Source organism: Pseudophryne corroboree, chromosome 9, assembly GCF_028390025.1.
Source record: "Pseudophryne corroboree isolate aPseCor3 chromosome 9, aPseCor3.hap2, whole genome shotgun sequence".
NCBI lineage: Eukaryota > Metazoa > Chordata > Amphibia > Anura > Myobatrachidae > Pseudophryne > Pseudophryne corroboree.
Window position 1 is genome coordinate 349,375,901 of NC_086452.1, and position 21,406 is coordinate 349,397,306.

At 43.4% G+C, this 21,406-nt stretch overlaps 1 protein-coding gene across 1 annotated transcript in view; it reads left to right on the forward strand.

Annotated features, from left to right (window-relative positions):
- Positions 1 to 21,406, forward strand: part of IL2RB (interleukin 2 receptor subunit beta) — a 133,429-nt gene that overhangs the window by 99,296 nt on the left and 12,727 nt on the right. Inside the window, exons 5-9 of the mRNA XM_063940655.1 lie at positions 1,381 to 1,495; positions 10,982 to 11,124; positions 12,384 to 12,549; positions 16,625 to 16,715; positions 19,187 to 19,271. Coding sequence (XP_063796725.1) covers positions 1,381 to 1,495; positions 10,982 to 11,124; positions 12,384 to 12,549; positions 16,625 to 16,715; positions 19,187 to 19,271 — 600 coding nt within the window. The remainder of the gene's footprint in view (positions 1 to 1,380; positions 1,496 to 10,981; positions 11,125 to 12,383; positions 12,550 to 16,624; positions 16,716 to 19,186; positions 19,272 to 21,406) is intronic.

The window sequence follows — 21,406 nt, forward strand, 5'->3', positions numbered from 1 at the left end:
TCTTCTATCCAGTTCATCCCAAACCATCTCGCTGGGGTTGAGGTCTGAAAACTGTGCTGGCCATTCCATCGTCTGAAGCCTACTGTCTTGTTTTTTTCCCTCAAAGGTTCTGACAAGATATTTTTTTGGGACATTGTTGTAGGATTGCTGTAGGATGAACCCTTGACCAACTAGGTGTGGTAGCCATTATATCCAGGCTGCCAGTCACACAATCATGCAAAAACCCAAAATGTAAAAAGTAAATAATTTTAATAGCAAAACATGGGGTACACAAGCCCCACAAACTGAGGAACCATCCTTTTGCCTTCTCAACAGGGCATAAATCAAAACCCTACTTGATAAACCAAAGATTTCAAATTTTCCTTGATTCTTGATCCTTAAGACTTTTCAGTCTTCAGTAGTCCACTGTCCATGCTTGAAAGTTTTAACTTGTCCTCTTGCGTTTTTATAACATTGAAAGTGAATATTTTTTCATTTTTAACCTCTAGTAGTTTACCTTTGTGCCATTTCAAGTTATTCACTGCACTTGAATTGCTTAATTGATTTTGTGTGCAGAGAAGACCCGGTGATTTCCCACATGACATGGGCCCAATTGTAAGCAAACCCGATGTTTTCACAGTTGGGCAATTATCGTCAGTCTTCGCGTGCATCTAAGTCACACTTTACATTTACCGCAAGAGGATTTATTTGCAAAGTAATTGTCAACCAGGCACCATTTGGGGGTGGTAAGTAACCGGGAGTGGCGGCAAAGCCAAAGTATGCCATGACCATTTTTGGAGTGTGTCTCAGCCTATGACTAGGATCCTGTATGCAGCTGCAATAGATATAACATGTGCAGAGAGAGTTAGATTTGGGTGGGGTGTGTTCAGCTTCAAACTGAATTCTAAATTGCAGTGTAAAAATAAAGCAGCCAGTATTTACCCTGCACAGAAACAATATAACCCACCCAAATCTAACTCTCTCTGCAAATGTTATATCTGCCCCACCTGCAGTGCACATGGTTTTGCCCATTAGCTAACAAATTTGCTGCTGTGGTCAGGTCTGAATTAGGCCCACTGTGTTCTAGATCTTTGGATCCAACCCTTTGCAGTCTAGTGTGTGCACATGCCCTGTACAAATATATCCTGTGCACTGCAATAAACAAGCAGTGAAGGTGGTTTTAATAATGCAAAGTCATTGCCTGGACAGCGCATTCTAAGCTGTCCCATTTATTCATTTACATTTGCTGCAAACAACGGCAGTAACAAATCTTAATTAACCAAGCAAAATTATGGATCTTAAAAAATAGGCCCCTAAATGTTTTAAAATAAACTCAATAACTCACTTTGTAATTGTTTTTTTCCCTTAACACTTTGTCTATTTTTAATTCACTTACTTTAGGTTAAAGACGCTTTGACTGTATCCCATGTTTTAAACATGAGTGTTATCTGTAGCAGCACATGGAACACAAATAAGAGTGTCATATCCCTGTTTCCATTCAGTCCATATGACCACTGTAAGTAACAGCTATTTCCATGCACTCCTAATCCATTGTAAATCTAAAGACATTTGTTCATTGCTTTTACATTTTGCCATCTAAAAGAAAAAAGAATAAAAATGAAGCAACTACTTGTATGCACTTTGGAGACCGGCATTCACTGGGCTGAACCAATACTTATTGACTGTAGTAACAGTGGTAACAATGGCGTATCTATAATGGGTGCAGAGTGTGCACTGCACATGGGCCCCTGGTATAGGGGGCCCCATGTCACACACCCTTCGCCCATACACCTCTACATAGTCCAGGATCAGCAGCAGGAATGCTGCACAGATCCCTGGGAAGATGCCCCGGCAATCTACAATCAACGGGAAAATGGCCAGTGCACCATTTGCCTGGAGACCTGAGCATGAGCATACACAGTATACTGTGGCGCAGCTTGTTACACCAACTAGGGAGAAGGGGGCCTAGATGCACACTGCACATGGACCTCCATCCTCACTTAATACGCTCCTGGGTGGCAGCTGTAATAGCAACTGTACTAAGACTCTGGGAACTCACTGTGACTTAACCCTGCAAGCCAGCCCCAGGACTGCTTGTTGTTCTTGCTTTATGTGAGGAAGCAACAACACTGAGGTACATTCTGTCTGGGGTATTTAAAGGGACAATAATATTACATGCACAACCTGTCATGGTACGGGAATGGGAACCAGAATGGGAAATGCGATCTGCTTACTAAAAAAATGCGATATTAAGTTAACCTCTTGCCTGGCATGGTCGTATCTGATGTGACCACACCAGCAAGTGCCTTATCTGATCTGGTCGCACAGGTACCTTATCTGATCTGATGCAAGTAGTCAGATACACAGCGTGTTCAGCTGCAGGGAAGAGAAACTTAATGCAGCTGCAGCTTTCAGTGGGACCTTCTGGTCCCTCTGCCTCCCTGCCCCCTCTCCCAGTGTTTGCCATGCTGCCGATCACTGCTGATCGGTCAGCATGGCAGGATCTGCCACCCGATGGCTGCAGACAATAGCAGCCGCTGGGGAGATGTAAATAAGTCTAAGTGTGTACCTGATGGATCCGCAACTGTAAAAAAAAAAAATCGCAATGGTCGCAATGTTCCAATGGTGCCGGTCTGATGTTCCAATGTTTGAAAAAAACTTTTTTTTATAAATATATATATACAGTATATAGATTTTATTATAAAATTATTTTTGATAAGGTTAAATACATTTTCTTCACCTAATTCACTCGTAAAACCCCCCAACAATTTCTGAATTATTTTTGGAAAAATAAATTGTCAGTTAAGTGGTTAAGGGCTTGGAGTAGAATTTTGCAAATTCTCCTCCAATTGCCCATTAGTACATAGGTGGTCATTCCGAGTTGTTCGCTCGTTGCCGATTTTCGCTATGCTGCGATTTGTTGCTAATTGCGCATGCGCAAGGCACGCAGGGCGCATGCGCATAGTTATTTAACTAAAAACTTAGCAGATTTGCTGTGGATTCTGCTGCGCTTTTCAGTCGCTCTGCTGATCGGTAAATGACTGACAGGAAAAGGGCGTTTCTGGGTGGTAACTGAGCATTTTCCGGGAGTGTGCTAAAAAACGCAGGCGTGTCAGGGAAAAACGCGGGAGTGTCTGGAGAAACGGGGGAGTGGCTGGACGAACGCAGGGCGTGTTTGTGACGTCAAACCAGGAACTAAACGGACTGAGCTGATGGCAATCTGTGAGTAGGTCTGGAGCTACTCAGAAACTGCTAAGAATTATTTATTAGCAGTTCTGCTAATCTTTCGTTCGCTATTCTGCTAAGCTAAGATATACTCCCAGAGGGCGGCGGCCTAGCGTGTGCAATGCTGCTAAAAGCAGCTAGCGAGCGAACAACTCAGAATGAGGGCCATAGTTATACTAAAATAATGTGAAGAGGATTTGAAAACACCCTTTTTCCATTATTTTAGTAAAAATAATATTGATAAATATGCCCGCAAGATAGAAACATATTTCTGTGCATTCATTATTTTGCCTAGTGATAAACAGAAAAGTAAAATATGTATTAAACACAGTCCAGACACCTCTCAGTCTCATGGTTATAAGAAGTAAACCAAGCAGAATTGTTAAAGAATAGAATAGAAATGGCACTGCAGTTGATGAAAGGGTGAGGGTGAATATTTGAAGTGACAGTTAAAACGTTATCACAGTGTCTCTCTTCAGATACATCTGCACTCCCAGCTGCTGGTGTCCCTCAAAAATGCAGAGTAGCCCTCTATCTTAATGTAGAGATGAGCGCCGGAAATTTTTCGGGTTTTGTGTTTTGGTTTTGGGTTCGGTTCCGCGGCCGTGTTTTGGGTTCGACCGCGTTTTGGCAAAACCTCACCGAATTTTTTTTGTCGGATTCGGGTGTGTTTTGGATTCGGGTGTTTTTTTCAAAAAACCCTAAAAAACAGCTTAAATCATAGAATTTGGGGGTCATTTTGATCCCAAGGTATTATTAACCTCAAAAACCATAATTTCCACTCATTTTCAGTCTATTCTGAATACCTCACACCTCACAATATTATTTTTAGTCCTAAAATTTGCACCGAGGTCGCTGTGTGAGTAAGATAAGCGACCCTAGTGGCCGACACAAACACCGGGCCCATCTAGGAGTGGCACTGCAGTGTCACGCAGGATGTCCCTTCCAAAAAACCCTCCCCAAACAGCACATGACGCAAAGAAAAAAAGAGGCGCAATGAGGTAGCTGACTGTGTGAGCAAGATAAGCGACCCTAGTGGCCGACACAAACACCGGGCCCATCTAGGAGTGGCACTGCAGTGTCACGCAGGATGTCCCTTCCAAAAAACCCTCCCCAAACAGCACATGACGCAAAGAAAAAAAGAGGCGCAATGAGGTAGCTGACTGTGTAAGTAAGATAAGCGACCCTAGTGGCCGACACAAACACCGGGCCCATCTAGGAGTGGCACTGCAGTGTCACGCAGGATGTCCCTTCCAAAAAACCCTCCCCAAACAGCACATGACGCAAAGAAAAAAAGAGGCGCAATGAGGTAGCTGACTGTGTGAGCAAGATAAGCGACCCTAGTGGCCGACACAAACATCGGGCCCATCTAGGAGTGGCACTGCAGTGTCACGCAGGATGTCCCTTCCAAAAAACCCTCCCCAAACAGCACATGACGCAAAGAAAAAAAGAGGCGCAATGAGGTAGCTGACTGTGTGAGTAAGATAAGCGACCCTAGTGGCCGACACAAACACCGGGCCCATCTAGGAGTGGCACTGCAGTGTCACGCAGGATGTCCCTTCCAAAAAACCCTCCCCAAACAGCACATGACGCAAAGAAAAAAAGAGGCGCAATGAGGTAGCTGACTGTGTGAGCAAGATAAGCGACCCTAGTGGCCGACACAAACACCGGGCCCATCTAGGAGTGGCACTGCAGTGTCACGCAGGATGGCCCTTCCAAAAAACCCTCCCCAAACAGCACATGACGCAAAGAAAAATAAAAGAAAAAAGAGGTGCAAGATGGAATTGTCCTTGGGCCCTCCCACCCACCCTTATGTTGTATAAACAGGACATGCACACTTTAACCAACCCATCATTTCAGTGACAGGGTCTGCCACACGACTGTGACTGATATGACGGGTTGGTTTGGACCCCCCCCCAAAAAAGAAGCAATTAATCTCTCCTTGCACAAACTGGCTCTACAGAGGCAAGATGTCCACCTCATCATCATCCTCCGATATATCACCGTGTACATCCCCCTCCTCACAGATTATCAATTCGTCCCCACTGGAATCCACCATCTCAGCTCCCTGTGTACTTTGTGGAGGCAATTGCTGCTGGTCAATGTCTCCGCGGAGGAATTGATTATAATTCATTTTAATGAACATCATCTTCTCCACATTTTCTGGATGTAACCTCGTACGCCGATTGCTGACAAGGTGAGCGGCGGCACTAAACACTCTTTCGGAGTACACACTTGTGGGAGGGCAACTTAGGTAGAATAAAGCCAGTTTGTGCAAGGGCCTCCAAATTGCCTCTTTTTCCTGCCAGTATAAGTACGGACTGTGTGACGTGCCTACTTGGATGCGGTCACTCATATAATCCTCCACCATTCTTTCAATGTTGAGAGAATCATATGCAGTGACAGTAGACGACATGTCCGTAATCGTTGTCAGGTCCTTCAGTCCGGACCAGATGTCAGCATCAGCAGTCGCTCCAGACTGCCCTGCATCACCGCCAGCGGGTGGGCTCGGAATTCTGAGCCTTTTCCTCGCACCCCCAGTTGCGGGAGAATGTGTAGGAGGAGATGTTGACAGGTCGCGTTCCGCTTGACTTGACAATTTTGTCACCAGCAGGTCTTTGCACCCCAGCAGACTTGTGTCTGCCGGAAAGAGAGATCCAAGGTAGGTTTTAAATCTAGGATCGAGCACGGTGGCCAAAATGTAGTGCTCTGATTTCAACAGATTGACCACCCGTGAATCCTTGTTAAGCGAATTAAGGGCTGCATCCACAAGTCCCACATGCCTAGCGGAATCGCTCCCTTTTAGCTCCTTCTTCAATGCCTCCAGCTTCTTCTGCAAAAGCCTGATGAGGGGAATGACCTGACTCAGGCTGGCAGTGTCTGAACTGACTTCACGTGTGGCAAGTTCAAAGGGCATCAGAACCTTGCACAACGTTGAAATCATTCTCCACTGCACTTGAGACAGGTGCATTCCACCTCCTATATCGTGCTCAGTTGTATAGGCTTGAATGGCCTTTTGCTGCTCCTCCAACCTCTGAAGCATATAGAGGGTTGAATTCCACCTCGTTACCACTTCTTGCTTCAGATGATGGCAGGGCAGGTTCAGTAGTTTTTGGTGGTGCTCCAGTCTTCTGTACGTGGTGCCTGTACGCCGAAAGTGTCCCGCAATTCTTCTGGCCACCGACAGCATCTCTTGCACGCCCGTCGTTTTTTTAAAAATTCTGCACCACCAAATTCAAGGTATGTGCAAAACATGGGACGTGCTGGAATTTGCCCATATTTAATGCACACACAATATTGCTGGCGTTGTCCGATGCCACAAATCCACAGGAGAGTCCAATTGGGGTAAGCCATTCTGCGATGATCTTCCTCAGTTGCCGTAAGAGGTTTTCAGCTGTGTGCGTATTCTGGAAAGCGGTGATACAAAGCGTAGCCTGCCTAGGAAAGAGTTGGCGTTTGCGAGATGCTGCTACTGGTGCCGCCGCTGCTGTTCTTGCGGCGGGAGTCCATACATCTACCCAGTGGGCTGTCACAGTCATATAGTCCTGACCCTGCCCTGCTCCACTTGTCCACATGTCCGTGGTTAAGTGGACATTGGGTACAACTGCATTTTTTAGGACACTGGTGAGTCTTTTTCTGACGTCCGTGTACATTCTCGGTATCGCCTGCCTACAGAAGTGGAACCTAGATGGTATTTGGTAACGGGGGCACACTGCCTCAATAAATTGTCTAGTTCCCTGTGAACTAACGGCGGATACCGGACGCACGTCTAACACCAACATAGTTGTCAAGGACTCAGTTATCCGCTTTGCAACAGGATGACTGCTGTGATATTTCATCTTCCTCGCAAAGGACTGTTGGACAGTCAATTGCTTACTGGAAGTAGTACAAGTGGGCTTACGACTTCCCCTCTGGGATGACCATCGACTCCCAGCAGCAACAACAGCAGCGCCAGCAGCAGTAGGCGTTACACGCAAGGATGCATCGGAGGAATCCCAGGCAGGAGAGGACTCGTCAGAATTGCCAGTGACATGGCCTGCAGGACTATTGGCATTCCTGGGGAAGGAGGAAATTGACACTGAGGGAGTTGGTGGGGTGGTTTGCGTGAGCTTGGTTACAAGAGGAAGGGATTTACTGGTCAGTGGACTGCTTCCGCTGTCGCCCAAAGTTTTTGAACTTGTCACTGACTTATTATGAATGCGCTGCAGGTGACGTATAAGGGAGGATGTTCCGAGGTGGTTAACGTCCTTACCCCTACTTATTACAGCTTGTCAAAGGGAACACACGGCTTGACAAATGTTGTCCGCATTTCTGGTGAAATACCTCCACACCGAAGAGCTGATTTTTTTGGTATTTTCACCAGGCATGTCAACGGCCATATTCCTCCCACGGACAACAGGTGTCTCCCCGGGTGCCTGACTTAAACAAACCACCTCACCATCAGAATCCTCCTGGTCAATTTCCTCCCCAGCGCCAGCAACACCCATATCCTCCTCATCCTGGTGTACTTCAACACTGACATCTTCAATCTGACTATCAGGAACTGGACTGCGGGTGCTCCTTCCAGCACTTGCAGGGGGCGTGCAAATGGTGGAAGGCGCATGCTCTTCACGTCCAGTGTTGGGAAGGTCAGGCATCGCAACCGACACAATTGGACTCTCCTTGTGGATTTGGGATTTCGAAGAACGCACAGTTCTTTGCGGTGCTTTTGCCAGCTTGAGTCTTTTCAGTTTTCTAGCGAGAGGCTGAGTGCTTCCATCCTCATGTGAAGCTGAACCACTAGCCATGAACATAGGCCAGGGCCTCAGCCGTTCCTTGCCACTCCGTGTGGTAAATGGCATATTGGCAAGTTTACGCTTCTCCTCCGACAATTTTATTTTAGGTTTTGGAGTCCTTTTTTTACTGATATTTGGTGTTTTGGATTTGACATGCTCTGTACTATGACATTGGGCATCGGCCTTGGCAGACGACGTTGCTGGCATTTCATCGTCTCGGCCATGACTAGTGGCAGCAGCTTCAGCACGAGGTGGAAGTGGATCTTGATCTTTCCCTAATTTTGGAACCTCAACATTTTTGTTCTCCATATTTTAATAGGCACAACTAAAAGGCACCTCAGGTAAACAATGGAGATGGATGGATACTAGTATACAATTATGGATGGACTGCCGAGTGCCGACACAGAGGTAGCTACAGCCGTGGACTACCGTACTGTACTGTGTCTGCTGCTAATATAGACTGGATGATAATGAGATGTAGTATGTATAAAGAAGAAAGAAAAAAAAACCACGGTTAGGTGGTATACAATTATGGATGGACTGCCGAGTGCCGACACAGAGGTAGCTACAGCCGTGGACTACCGTACTGTACTGTGTCTGCTGCTAATATAGACTGGATGATAATGAGATGTAGTATGTATAAAGAAGAAAGAAAAAAAAACCACGGGTAGGTGGTATACAATTATGGATGGACTGCCGAGTGCCGACACAGAGGTAGCTACAGCCGTGGACTACCGTACTGTACTGTGTCTGCTGCTAATATAGACTGGATGATAATGAGATGTAGTATGTATAAAGAAGAAAGAAAAAAAAACCACGGGTAGGTGGTATACAATTATGGATGGACTGCCGAGTGCCGACACAGAGGTAGCTACAGCCGTGGACTACCGTACTGTACTGTGTCTGCTGCTAATATAGACTGGATGATAATGAGATGTAGTATGTATAAAGAAGAAAGAAAAAAAAACCACTGGTAGGTGGTATACAATTATGGACGGACTGCCGAGTGCCGACACAGAGGTAGCTACAGCCGTGAACTACCGTACTGTACTGTGTCTGCTGCTAATATAGACTGGTTGATAAAGAGATGTAGTAGTATGTATGTATAAAGAAGAAAGAAAAAAAAACCTCGGGTAGGTGGTATACAATTATGGACGGACTGCCGAGTGCCGACACAGAGGTAGCTACAGCCGTGAACTACCGTACTGTGTCTGCTGCTAATATAGACTGGTTGATAAAGAGATGTAGTAGTATGTATGTATAAAGAAGAAAGAAAAAAAAACCTCGGGTAGGTGGTATACAATTATGGACGGACTGCCGAGTGCCGACACAGAGGTAGCTACAGCCGTGAACTACCGTACTGTGTCTGCTGCGACTGGATGATAAATAATGATATAAAAAATATATATATATCACTACTGCAGCCGGACAGGTATATATATTATATAATGACGGACCTGCTGGACACTGTCTGTCAGCAGAATGAGTTTTTTATAGAATAAAAAAAAAAACACCACACAAGTGAAGTCACACGACGAGTGTTTAACTTTTTCAGGCAATCACACAATATAGTATACTACTAACTATACTGGTGGTCAGTGTGGTCAGGTCACTGGTCAGTCACACTGGCAGTGGCACTCCTGCAGCAAAAGTGTGCACTGTTTAATTTTAATATAATATGTACTCCTGGCTCCTGCTATAACCTATAACTGGCACTGCAGTGCTCCCCAGTCTCCCCCACAATTATAAGCTGTGTGAGCTGAGCACAGTCAGATATATATACATAGATTATGCAGCACACTGGGCTGAGCAGTGCACACAGATATGGTATGTGACTGAGTCACTGTGTGTATCGTTTTTTTCAGGCAGAGAACGGATATATTAAATAAAACTGCACTGTCTGGTGGTCACTGTGGTCAGTCACTAGTAAACTCTGCACTCTCTACACTTCTACAGTACTCCTAAGCTCCAGTAAATCAGGTCAATCTCTCTCTCTCTCTCTCTTCTAATCTAACTGGTGGCACTGGTCACTGGTCACACTATCAGCAGCAAGTAGTACTCCTCCTATATGCTCCCCAAAATTTGTGTCTCTCTCTAGTACTCTAGTCACTCTAAACGGAGAGGACGCCAGCCACGTCCTCTCCCTATCAATCTCAATGCACGTGTGAAAATGGCGGCGACGCGCGGCTCCTTATATAGAATCCGAGTCTCGCGATAGAATCCGAGCCTCGCGAGAATCCGACAGCGTCATGATGACGTTCGGGCGCGCTCGGGTTAACCGAGCAAGGCGGGAAGATCCGAGTCGCTCGGACCCGTGAAAAAAAACATGAAGTTCGTGCGGGTTCGGATTCAGAGAAACCGAACCCGCTCATCTCTATCTTAATGTGTACGAGGTGGACCGTCTAAGAGCATGGATGCAAGACAAAAGTGTTTTATAATGCTCACCCAGTACGCTTTGTAAATGAGGGCCTAGGCCAGTGGTTCCCAAATTGTGTCCCTAGGCACACAGGGGTGTCGCAAGGCTCAAGCAGGGGTACCTCGGGTTGGCAGTCCAGGACTAAATAAAATTGTTTATGGTTAAAGTGCTAGGCAAATTCAGTGGTAGTGACTGCCAATTATAAAACATGTGGCCAATCAGAAGCACAACTGTACGCCACCACATAACTGCACCTAAGGGTGACAGGTAGGCACAACTTACTTAATTTAATATTTTTTCCAAAATGTATCAATAATAAACTTTAAACCTAGGGGTGCCTTGAAAACAATTCTGATCCCCTAGGGTGCCGTGATTTAAGAAAGTTTGGGAACGAGTGGCTTAGGCATTAATGTTACAAGAATATTTATATTTTGTTTCAACCCAAGTCTTGTAAGAAATCCATAGGAGTCAGCTGGCTCTCATAGGAAATCTAGATCCGATGCATTCACAGTTGTTCCCACTATAACTGAACATTCGTGCATAATTAACTTCTTGTGCATAATGTGTACATCAATTCCTTCTGCAGTGCGCCTAGATCCTCCTCGGTCCCTTGACATCCAGATGACAACCGATGGCCTATGGAACCTTACATGGCTCGTTAGTCACAGACATTATATAACAAAAACAGAGACTGAAGTCATGTACAAACCTATGAAAGGATCATGGCAGGTAAATAAACTGATACAGCATTACTCGATGATTGGAAACAGTAAATAATATTTCAAAAACCAGACAAGAATTTGTTCAAAGAAATACAAAACCAGTGTTTCTTACAGCACTATTTTACTACTGTCAGATCTGCATTTATTGCACATTGCTGTTTTCATTAGGAGCAATCTGTCCCCCCAGGACGGTGTTAGATTTCAATCTCATAAATTGAACAGGTGTTCTCCTTTCCAAGTGTAACAAAGAGACGCAAACTCAATATATTGTCTGCCCCAAGATCAGATGGGAGTTGGTTGATAGATAGACAGATGTTGACACCATAAGGTCAGCATGGTCAAAAGGTCGATAGGGTCAAAAGCTGACAGGTTCAAAAAGTCAACAGTCAAATGTCAACAGGGTCAATAGGTTCAAAAGGTCAACAGACGAAAGGTCGACGGGGTCAGAAAGTGTGTTTTTAGGGGGTTTTCATGTTTTTTTACAACTTTTGCTGTCTTCACTATCCATGTCACAAACTCTTACTTTTAATAACCTTGCCCGAAGCGAGGCGAGCGAAAAAAGCCTGCAAGGGGACGCATTTCAACAAATTTACTATTCATGTCACAAACTGTTACCTTAAGTAACCTTGTGGGGAGCGAAGCGAGCCACTGACCCCAAAGTGTCGCGAGCAAAGCAAAGCGAGCTCGTGAGGGGATGCATTTAAACTAATTTAGGTATAAAATGTTTAAAAACACAAAATAACACCCCCTCCCCCCCAAAAAAAAAAAATTGTGTGTCGATCGTTTGGTCCTCTCAACCTTTTGACCCTGTCAACTTTTTGTCTGTCAAAATTTTGACCCTGTCGGCCTTTTGACTGCCGACTCTATGACAATGTCGACCTTTTGACCGTCATCCCTACGGTATAGACCTAATATCTACCTGGTCTATTTTTATACTGTCTAACGTCTGTACCACACCCGATCAGATTTAGAAAGGAGGTGTAGTGTGAAATAATATGCATTTACTGTTTAGACAGGGGGATCGGCAGGCAAGATCTGGGGCCTAACCAGATTGTATCTTCCCCATACATAAAATGGGTATGAAAACATGATATACTAAAGTCCTCACTGAGGCCTACTGTATGTAAGCAAGAAATCCATGTGGATTATTTTTTATGCAAAATGTCATCATGATTGCCTCCATAAGGGAGGAATTAATTCAGTGGACATGAAACAGAAATCCAAAACTGAAGGGCCCATGTACATACAGTATTTCTCTTTTTTCAGGATGCAAAACACTTCACTATTCAACAATACGAGCTGTATGTTCCACTGCGTGACCTACATCCAGGAACTCAGTATGAAGCCAGGGTGCGAGTGAACCAGACAGATTACCCGGGAGGCAGGTGGAGTGAATGGAGCAAGCCTACACAATGGACAACTCATTCTGAAGGTAATGTGGATTTAGTAAAGACAACTGCCATGTCCCATCACTCTCCTGATTTCTCTAATGGGCCCTACACATTTAAAGATCCGCCGCCGAGCTGCCCGACGGCGGATACGGCCAACGGCCGACCAGGCAACGGGGGGCAGTGATGGGGGGAGTGCAGTTTCTTCACTCCCCCCCATCACCTGGCACCATTGAAGTGCAGGCAAATATGACCGAGATCATCCATATTGGCCATATCCATACTGCATGCACAGCCGACGGGGCACCAGCGATGAACGAGCGCGGGGTCGCGCATCGTTCATCGCTGGTGACTACACACTCAAAAATATGAACGGTATCTCGTTCAATAATGAATGAGATTGTTCATATCTTTGAGGATTATCGGCCAGTGTGTAGGGCCTATAAGACACGAATAAGCAATATCTTAGGCAAAAATGTAAACGTTAAATGTAATGAAGGGTATCATCTGAAAATAATAAGCAGGGCATTGCAGTGATGTTTTACTTTGTCCTCCATATGCATTTCCAGCTGACTGCTACAGTAGTAACTTTATTTTCACATACTGTATCTGTCTAATCCCATGATGACTTTACATTTGGCTACACACCTGGGCATTCTTTAAATAGCAATTTGGCCAGGGAGATGTATGGAGAGCAAATGTAGCAGACGATGGATTTCATTTTCTCTAGCAACAGTTTGGTTAAGTCGCCCATAACTTTATTGTGACACACTTAAACATATATACTTAAACTAGCTTAGCACTAAGAAATAACCACACGGACACCAACTGCTAGATTTAAAAGGTCAACAGGCATTTATTGTTTGATGACCTAATTTTAACTATGTATTGGAGGATGGCAAAGAAAGTCGCTACCAACTCACCAGCACTAGTCAACTAGAATAATAACAAATAACCTAGAAGGGGACTTACCACCACCTCCTACTAACATAAACCGCATTGTGTAGGACTCACCACCCTTTACTCTAGCAAAGCAATGGACGAAACCGCACGGGAACGTCCGTTGTCCACCCACAGTGGGAGGACACACTCGCCGTCTTACCAAAAGGGGGTGCTCCACAATGATCACTTATGCAAGTTTTTGATCGCTGTCTGGTAGCGACTTTCTGCCCATTTGGCTGTCAAAGCCAACTACTATAATGAAATAGAAGCCAAAATAGTGAACCAAAAATCAAATTGAAAAAATGCAGGGTGGATGGGAGAGGCTTCCAAAATGGCAAAGGGAAAGATGGACCCCAGGTCCTGCCTATAAATACTATACTATAAACTCCTCCTCTAACTTCCCTAATAGGCAGACAAGAGCACCTGACCCAGTATGACATCACTAAGGCTAGCACTGCCCTGTCTTTCACAATTAGTCACAAAAACCAGGGCGCTTATGTGGCTTCAAGCTTAGGCAGCCCTAAGCCTGCTTTATTTTGATGGTTTTTGGTGTGTTTCTGGATGTGTTACAAACCGCTTCATTTATTCACTGCAAATGTGCTAAAAGGTGCTGAGGAAACTATGTGCACCATAAAAATAAAATATAATGAAAGTTAGAAATTAGCCTCAAATCCACCAATTTCATATCTGACATACCGTAAATCGACATCCAAATTTTTACATGTTCAGGATAAAAAAACGCTGTGTATTTTAATTTGCGCTTCCACAAGCGCCTGGAAAACCAGATGAAAAATTCCACCAAACAAAGGAGGTGCCTTTGACAGTCGAGATGTCTTAAATTGCACACCACTGGCTTATAAAAGTACTGTATACAAAAATATAAAAGTTACCCATAATACCCTGCAATCATGAGTTTGGTATTACGGGTGTAGTATGGCGGTCGCCACGGGTTCTATTCCCACTCTATGGGTGTCGTGGACACCCACGAGTGGAAATAGTCCCTGTTGGTCGGCATGCCGACCATCGGGATACTGAGCCGGCGGGATGGTGGAGGAGGTCATGTGACTGTCGGTCAGCAGACCGGCGGTCACATGAATACCACCCGGTATTACAGCTGCTATTGGGAAACTTCTGTGGGGATTCATTGCAGATTTAAGATGCAGAGATAAAAGACAAGGGACCTTTCAAGTGGTTCCTAAAAAATAGTATGTTTGCCGACAAAGGTTCTATTGCTGCTTTTGCCTTTAATGTTTTTTCTTTATAACTCCGGTCCCCCAGGAAAGGATCAGTCAAGGCTTGACATAGTGTGTACCAATAAAACGTAGATAGATAACTTAAATGATGATGTCTTTTTAGCCTGTATTTGTACCACGAGTAGTAGATAAATGAAGCATAACACACGTGGTTTACCCAGCAGCTAATTGATCACGCTGCCAGATTCAATTAGCTGTGGGAATCCCATAATGTTTCATTGCAGCCTCCGGAGCTAAGAAACCCATTAGATTCTGCAGTTTACATGGAATCAGTGGTTTTATACGCGTTAACCCAACAGCTTTTTCCTGCGTGATGTGGTAAACTCCACTGCTAATTGAATTCCCCGCATGGTTCATGTATAAAAAATAAATACAGGGTTAAAAATGTATATTTAATAACAATAGTGAATAAAAAATGAAGGAAAGATTAGATGAAAAGATTGAGGGATTACACACAGAAAAAAATATATATACTCCTCAGCTATTGGAAATCTGTACCGTGTTTCTAGGATAAACTGTTCTCTTCCTCGGGCAAGTCTCCAACATTGAAAGGGTGAGTTTGATTTGATGCCTTCAACATTTATTGACATGTTTTAAAACAATTTGCCAATACGATTAGACACATGCATCTGAAGTCGCTTTGTAGATATTCTGAAAGACTAAAAATAACATTGAAGGCAAAGGAAGCGCCATTCTCTGAAAACATAGGGCCTTATTTAGAGCCAGTCTGAAATATGATTTGCAATTTGTCTCCAGTTGCGATTTTGTACATTACACATGTGCAGATTTTCGCAGTGACTTTTTTTTAGTCTCAGACTTGACTTGAGGCTGCGTACGACTAAGGCGGGGGGGTGGGGGGGTGGGGGTAACCTTGGGTTAGTATAGGCACGCAGCCAAAGCAGAGTAGAGTAAGGATGTGGTGTTTGGGCGTGTAGTCTGGAAGTGAGACTAAAGAAGTAGCTGAAAAGCAGCCTCGTAAATGGTTCAGCGTTGCATGTGCTCTCACCCTGTTGTAAGTGTAATGGTGATAATGGTGACTGCATACAGTTGGTGAATACACACCCATTTATACAAAACCCCTAGAACTGATGAAACAGTGTTTTAAAAGTGATAATACACTGCAGGAAGTGCCAGGAACACATGCGTTTTACACAAATAGAGAAGTAGTGTTGCAAATAACCACTAGACCGAGGAGTATCATTACTGTAGCTCTTTCCAGTATCTCACAAGAATGTGCTTGCTTTAATTCTTCATCATACCTTGTATAAGTTATAAGAGCAGGTGAATGACCTTCTGTTCCAGATGCTGCTTTAATCAACCACTTCCTCTTCCCCCTTCCTTTTTATATCTTCCACTTCTTATCAATGTGCCAATTGCATTTACAATTTGCACACCCATGCCCAAAATACTCCTTTAGGAGGGAATAAGGCTTTCTCTTTGCAGATCGGACTTCCTTCCCATAGGAAAACATCAGTTCCCAAAGTCAAGCTTGATTAATTTAAGTCCTTAAAGAAGTGTATGGGGGCAGAGCACCACATCAGGACTGCATTGTGCACTGGTGGTACTGTATCATTGATGTTTCCTGCATTGCAATAATGGTGAATAGCTCCTCCCCACCCTCTTCCAGGGTGGTTTTAAATCAGCCAATCAGGTGAAAGCACTTGTAAAAATATTGCAACATTTGCCAGCGGTTTGGTGGTTTTGGTGGATTTGAAACTGGTGCCCACTGTCCATGATTTGGAGTTTTACTATCCAAACTGCTGGATAGAAGTCTGGCAGTTTGGATCACAAAACAACCTGGAAACCCACCAGACAAAAATACACATTGATAAATTTGTGTGTATGGAACTTGTAATCCCTTCATGATGTTTTTTTTATTCTACGTAAAATGATTATAATACTGTATGCTGTGATCTGTCTGCAGGTCCAAACTTCATCACACAGGTGGTTACACCAGTAGCGGCCATTGTGACCTTTGTGTTGTTGGTTACACTCATTATCCACTCTTCAAAAAGGTAGATACAAACACACCCTATTAGCATACTGTGTTATTTCTTTTGCTCTATCTTATATTAAAAAAATCTGAAAATAATGTTTAGTTAAATTTTACATATGGACCAAAGCGCCCTTACCTAATTCTGTTTTCTTATTCACTGATATACTGCCTCTGTGAAAGCTCTGGCCAAAGTCAACGTCAGTAAAGCCTGATTCCTTGAGAAATAGAGGGTAACGTCATCCACAAGTGGGATGAGCCTCAGGACCCCGTTTGGCCACATGGGATCTGGTTTTCAGAAAACATTTCTGTAATGGCAGTTTTTATTATTTGCAGGCATGGCATAGGTGGAAACTACTCACTTGAATTTTTGATAATGTATTATACTTTCATAATAGCGACAGGGATTAACAACAAAGTGACAGCACCCAGTATAAGAGTAGGAATTATTGATGCATATATTAAATAATGCAATATCTATCATGATAAGCTTCGATCAATACAGGGCACTGTTAGTTGCTTTGTTATTCATTCTTGCATCTATCTGCAAACTTGCAAAGTGTAACTCGCTGGTAAATCTTATGATGAAAAGTACCAAGCTATGATGCCCCAACGCCGGTCTCACAGCGCCAAACCCGTCACAATTAAATGTATTTACTGCATTCATTTAAAATTAAAAGGATTACACCAAAAATCCTACAAAGCTACCTAAACCAGTGACGTGCGGTGGGGTGAGGCAGGTGAGGCAGAGCCTTTCCTGTCATACTAATGTTTGTGTCATATTTTTGACTGTATAAAGTATATGAAAAACACAAAGAATATGTTAGAAATATCTTCTTTGTATTATTCTAATCATTTTTATAGTCAAAATTCTGAAGTAAAACTTTATGGAAGGTGAGGCAGTGCCGCCCCTGCCTATCTTTTTCGCCCCTCTCTGATCAATGCTCACGAAATTTTTAACAGTATGTACTGCTGCACGTTTGTATAATGCCCTCATGAACCCTTTGGCCCATATATTGTGTGTAAATCTGACTCTGGTACTAGCCATTGCATCCTCAACCATTTATTTCACCGCACATCTATGACCTAAACTACCCTTATGCTATGTTCTCTTTATTTAAACTTTTGACACTAAGCACTCTGGGGGTGATTATGATTTGTACGCAAACCCGAAGGTTTAAGTACAAATCCAATTGCTGGGAGTCTACACATGTGCAGAACAGTTCCTGCGATATCGCTCGTAGTTCCCCCTTAGACGCAGCAAGATTGATATGCGGCAATGTTTGGGGGGCGGAAACAAAGTTCGGTTTGTAGGCAGGCTTGGACTGGCCCACAGGGGTACAGGGGAATCCACCGGTGGGCCCCACTGCCTGGGGGCCCTCCTCCTGCTCTAAGTATCAGGTTCCAGACTGTGCACCTAAATTATACATTATACATATGTTATCTTATACTGGACTATGGTGTATTTTCTACAGTGCATTGCTGTTATTAATCTGTTATTAATCTGGTACATTATCATGCATGCAACGGCTGAATTTACTGTATATATTAATGAAGGGGCCCAGATGTTGCACTCTCTAAATGTTAGCCAAACCAATGGGGTGTCAGACCACACCCTCTCTGCAGACTGGCCACACCCCTAACATGGGCCCCTACCACTGCATTCCCCCGGTGGGCCCTACATGCCCCAGTCCAACACTGTTTGTAGGCATGCCGGGCCTACGGTTTGCGTCGTTGGATACAGACTTCCTGGACTTGGCTGACCGGTTCCAACTGACAGTCTTTTTCCCACAGACGCGTCCTGCTGCATTTGCATTTTATTTGAATGGTATTGCATAGCTGCTTCCCTGCAGCTATGGGCAATGCACAGTCATATTACTTCAAGCGCATCTTCACTTGCAGCTGAAGGGGAGTGGTTACAGGGCATTGGTGGGTAGGTATGTTCAGTAAAAGCAAGTCAACTGAATTTTGAGCATCTGCATTATTACTACTACTGCTTTCAGATGGATCTTCTGCACAAGTGATAGGGCCAGTGCAAGTGTGTGCTAATAATGACGATGCACAGGATGAGGATGGTCGAACCGCACAGATGCATACTACTCAGCATACGGTGGAATATCCTCCTGTACTGCAGTTCAGTGCACTCAATGTAGGAGTAAATGCAGCCAACTTGTATTCAATTGTGCACCAGCCCCTTTGGCGGTGTGAAAATAAGAGCCTTGCGCATTAATTTAATTGCATAGCAATTGGATTACTGAATGGACTAGTAAAATATTGGACCATGGAGGGTTTGAATAGTTTGCTGGCTGGGTTGAAAACTGTTCCTATAACTATAGACCCCAGAGAAAACGCTTATTACGTAGGCTAGTTTATATTGCTAACTAGTTATTCTATATTTCAACTTTATTTATCCTCTAGTAATTTTGGCCAAATTTACTTGTTTTCTTCTTTCTTACTACATTACTAAACTAACATAACCTTTTTTATTAATAGATTTAAGAAGATAATATGGATTAGTGTTCCAGATCCTTCTTCGTTTTTTGACCCCTTAATGTCTGTTCACAAGGGAAACTTTCAGGTACAGCAAATGATCCATACTATGTACAAAAACGGTTCCATTTTTATTGAAAGGGCTACAACACATACATTAGTAAACCTTAGGCTGCATTGCAACCTTTACTGTAATGCAACTGGAGCGATAGAAAGGGAAAGTATCAAGAAGATCTGGTATCAAAATGTACCTGCAGAGGTCTGAATAAAGCCTAGACAATGATTCTGGGTACACTCTGCCATGTGATGTGGCTGGGAGGAAGAGGTGTATAGGAGGCCAAGGCTTCTGAGCTGAGTGTTTGTGTTTGTGTGTGTGTGTGTGTGTGTGTGTGTGTGTGTGTGTGTGTGTGTGTGTGTACCTGATGTCTATCGTTGAATGAGAAATTTTTCAAGTGTAAAGAATTAATAATACTGACATGTAGGGAGAGGATAATGCTACTTGAATCTCGAGTAGAGCACGTATGCATAAATATATTAGCAAAGGACGGCTCTCAAGATGATAGCTATCCTTTGTGATGTGTGGATTTATGGGTTTAGGACACGGGAATCCGTCTGAGCATGTGTCGAGTGACGCACATGCTGTGGAGGGTGCTGGGAGGGATCCGATTAGATCCCTCTCAGGGGGAAAGACAGAAATAAGCCCATAGGCTTCTGTAGGGAACGCCATCTACAGATGGCGTTGCCCACTGCATCCAAGCTCTGGAATGTAAAGCATTCCGAAGCTTGGTGCATATGCTGTATACAGCCAATCCTACAAAAACTGCATTTTCAGAGGTTTGGACACATTTTTAGCATTGCTACATCCCACCTCTAGTCCTACTAGGGAGCAAAAAATAATCACTAAAAGCTGAATGAGCCAGGGGCATACTCCCACTGGCAATCCACTCTAGAATACAGTGTGATCATGAACACACCATTTGGATGGGCAAATAGTACTTATGAATATATAGAGCAGCCAGGTTTCGAAACTATTTAGGTTAAGTCATTTTGAGAATCAAACCATTATCAGTTCAAAAGAAATTCATAATCTTTCTTGGCATGAATTTGGTAACCTTTGTGGAAATGTTATTGGTGATACTATATATGGAAAATGTGGCAATTTCTAGGACACCGAATAATTTTCACCTCTGATTTTTGAGCAACGCAGTAAAAATGGTAGAAGTGTCACCTGTTCAAGCGTAAGCAGTTACTGTACTTGGTCAGCTGAAGTAGAAAGCAATAGTTTAATACTATATATATATATATATATATATATATATATACACACAAATAGAAGGGCGGCACTCACGAGACCTTTAAACGAGGAATGAATCAGACGGACAGCGTCACGGTGTTCAACGTTTCAGTCTCTTTACAGACTTTTTTCAAGAACAAGTGTTCTCGCCCTTCTATTTGTGTGCATGCTGGAGTTTTTGCTTCATGGAGGGCACCCGAGCGACATATTGGTTGGTCAGTCATGCGAGTGCCGACTTAATTGAATTTGATATATATATATATATATATATATATATGCACTGGACTCTGTGAGAGGTGGCAGTATTGAAGCACTCAAACCACATGATTTGAGGCCAACTAAAATCTTTTATCTATCCAGTGGTGTACAAAACACCTAGTATATGGGTCTGTTTTTATTTTATAGACCTACTTCACCAATATTTGACTGTTTTTATAAATATTAGTCAAAGGAATTGTCTCTCTGGTTTCAGTCTATGAGTCCATTAGGCTTTTCTTGATCTCACTATTATGGATACCGTCTGGAGTTACTAGTTTCAGACTTATGTTGATCTAATACCCCTGAAGAAGTCCTAAGGGACGAAACGCGTTGGGTTCTACATTTGATTAAAACCTGATTGGTATATATTTGAATTGGGTACTGTAATTGAGCAAAAACTTGATTGGTGTATATCGAAATCTTTTGATGTTGTATCCATCCTGTATGATAACAATGTTATTTGAAAAGATGAAGTAGAGATATACATTGTATTTTAAGAATAAATTTTAAATTATATTGATTTTCTGTAATAAGTCACTAGCGCCCTCAGATTCTGTATGTATTTATTATTTGTGAATCCTTGCTGACGAGGGATTCTTCTAGAGGTGCTGCTTTTTCATATCCCGAGCGCAACTTGATACCATTCTTGTGTTTATATATATATATATATA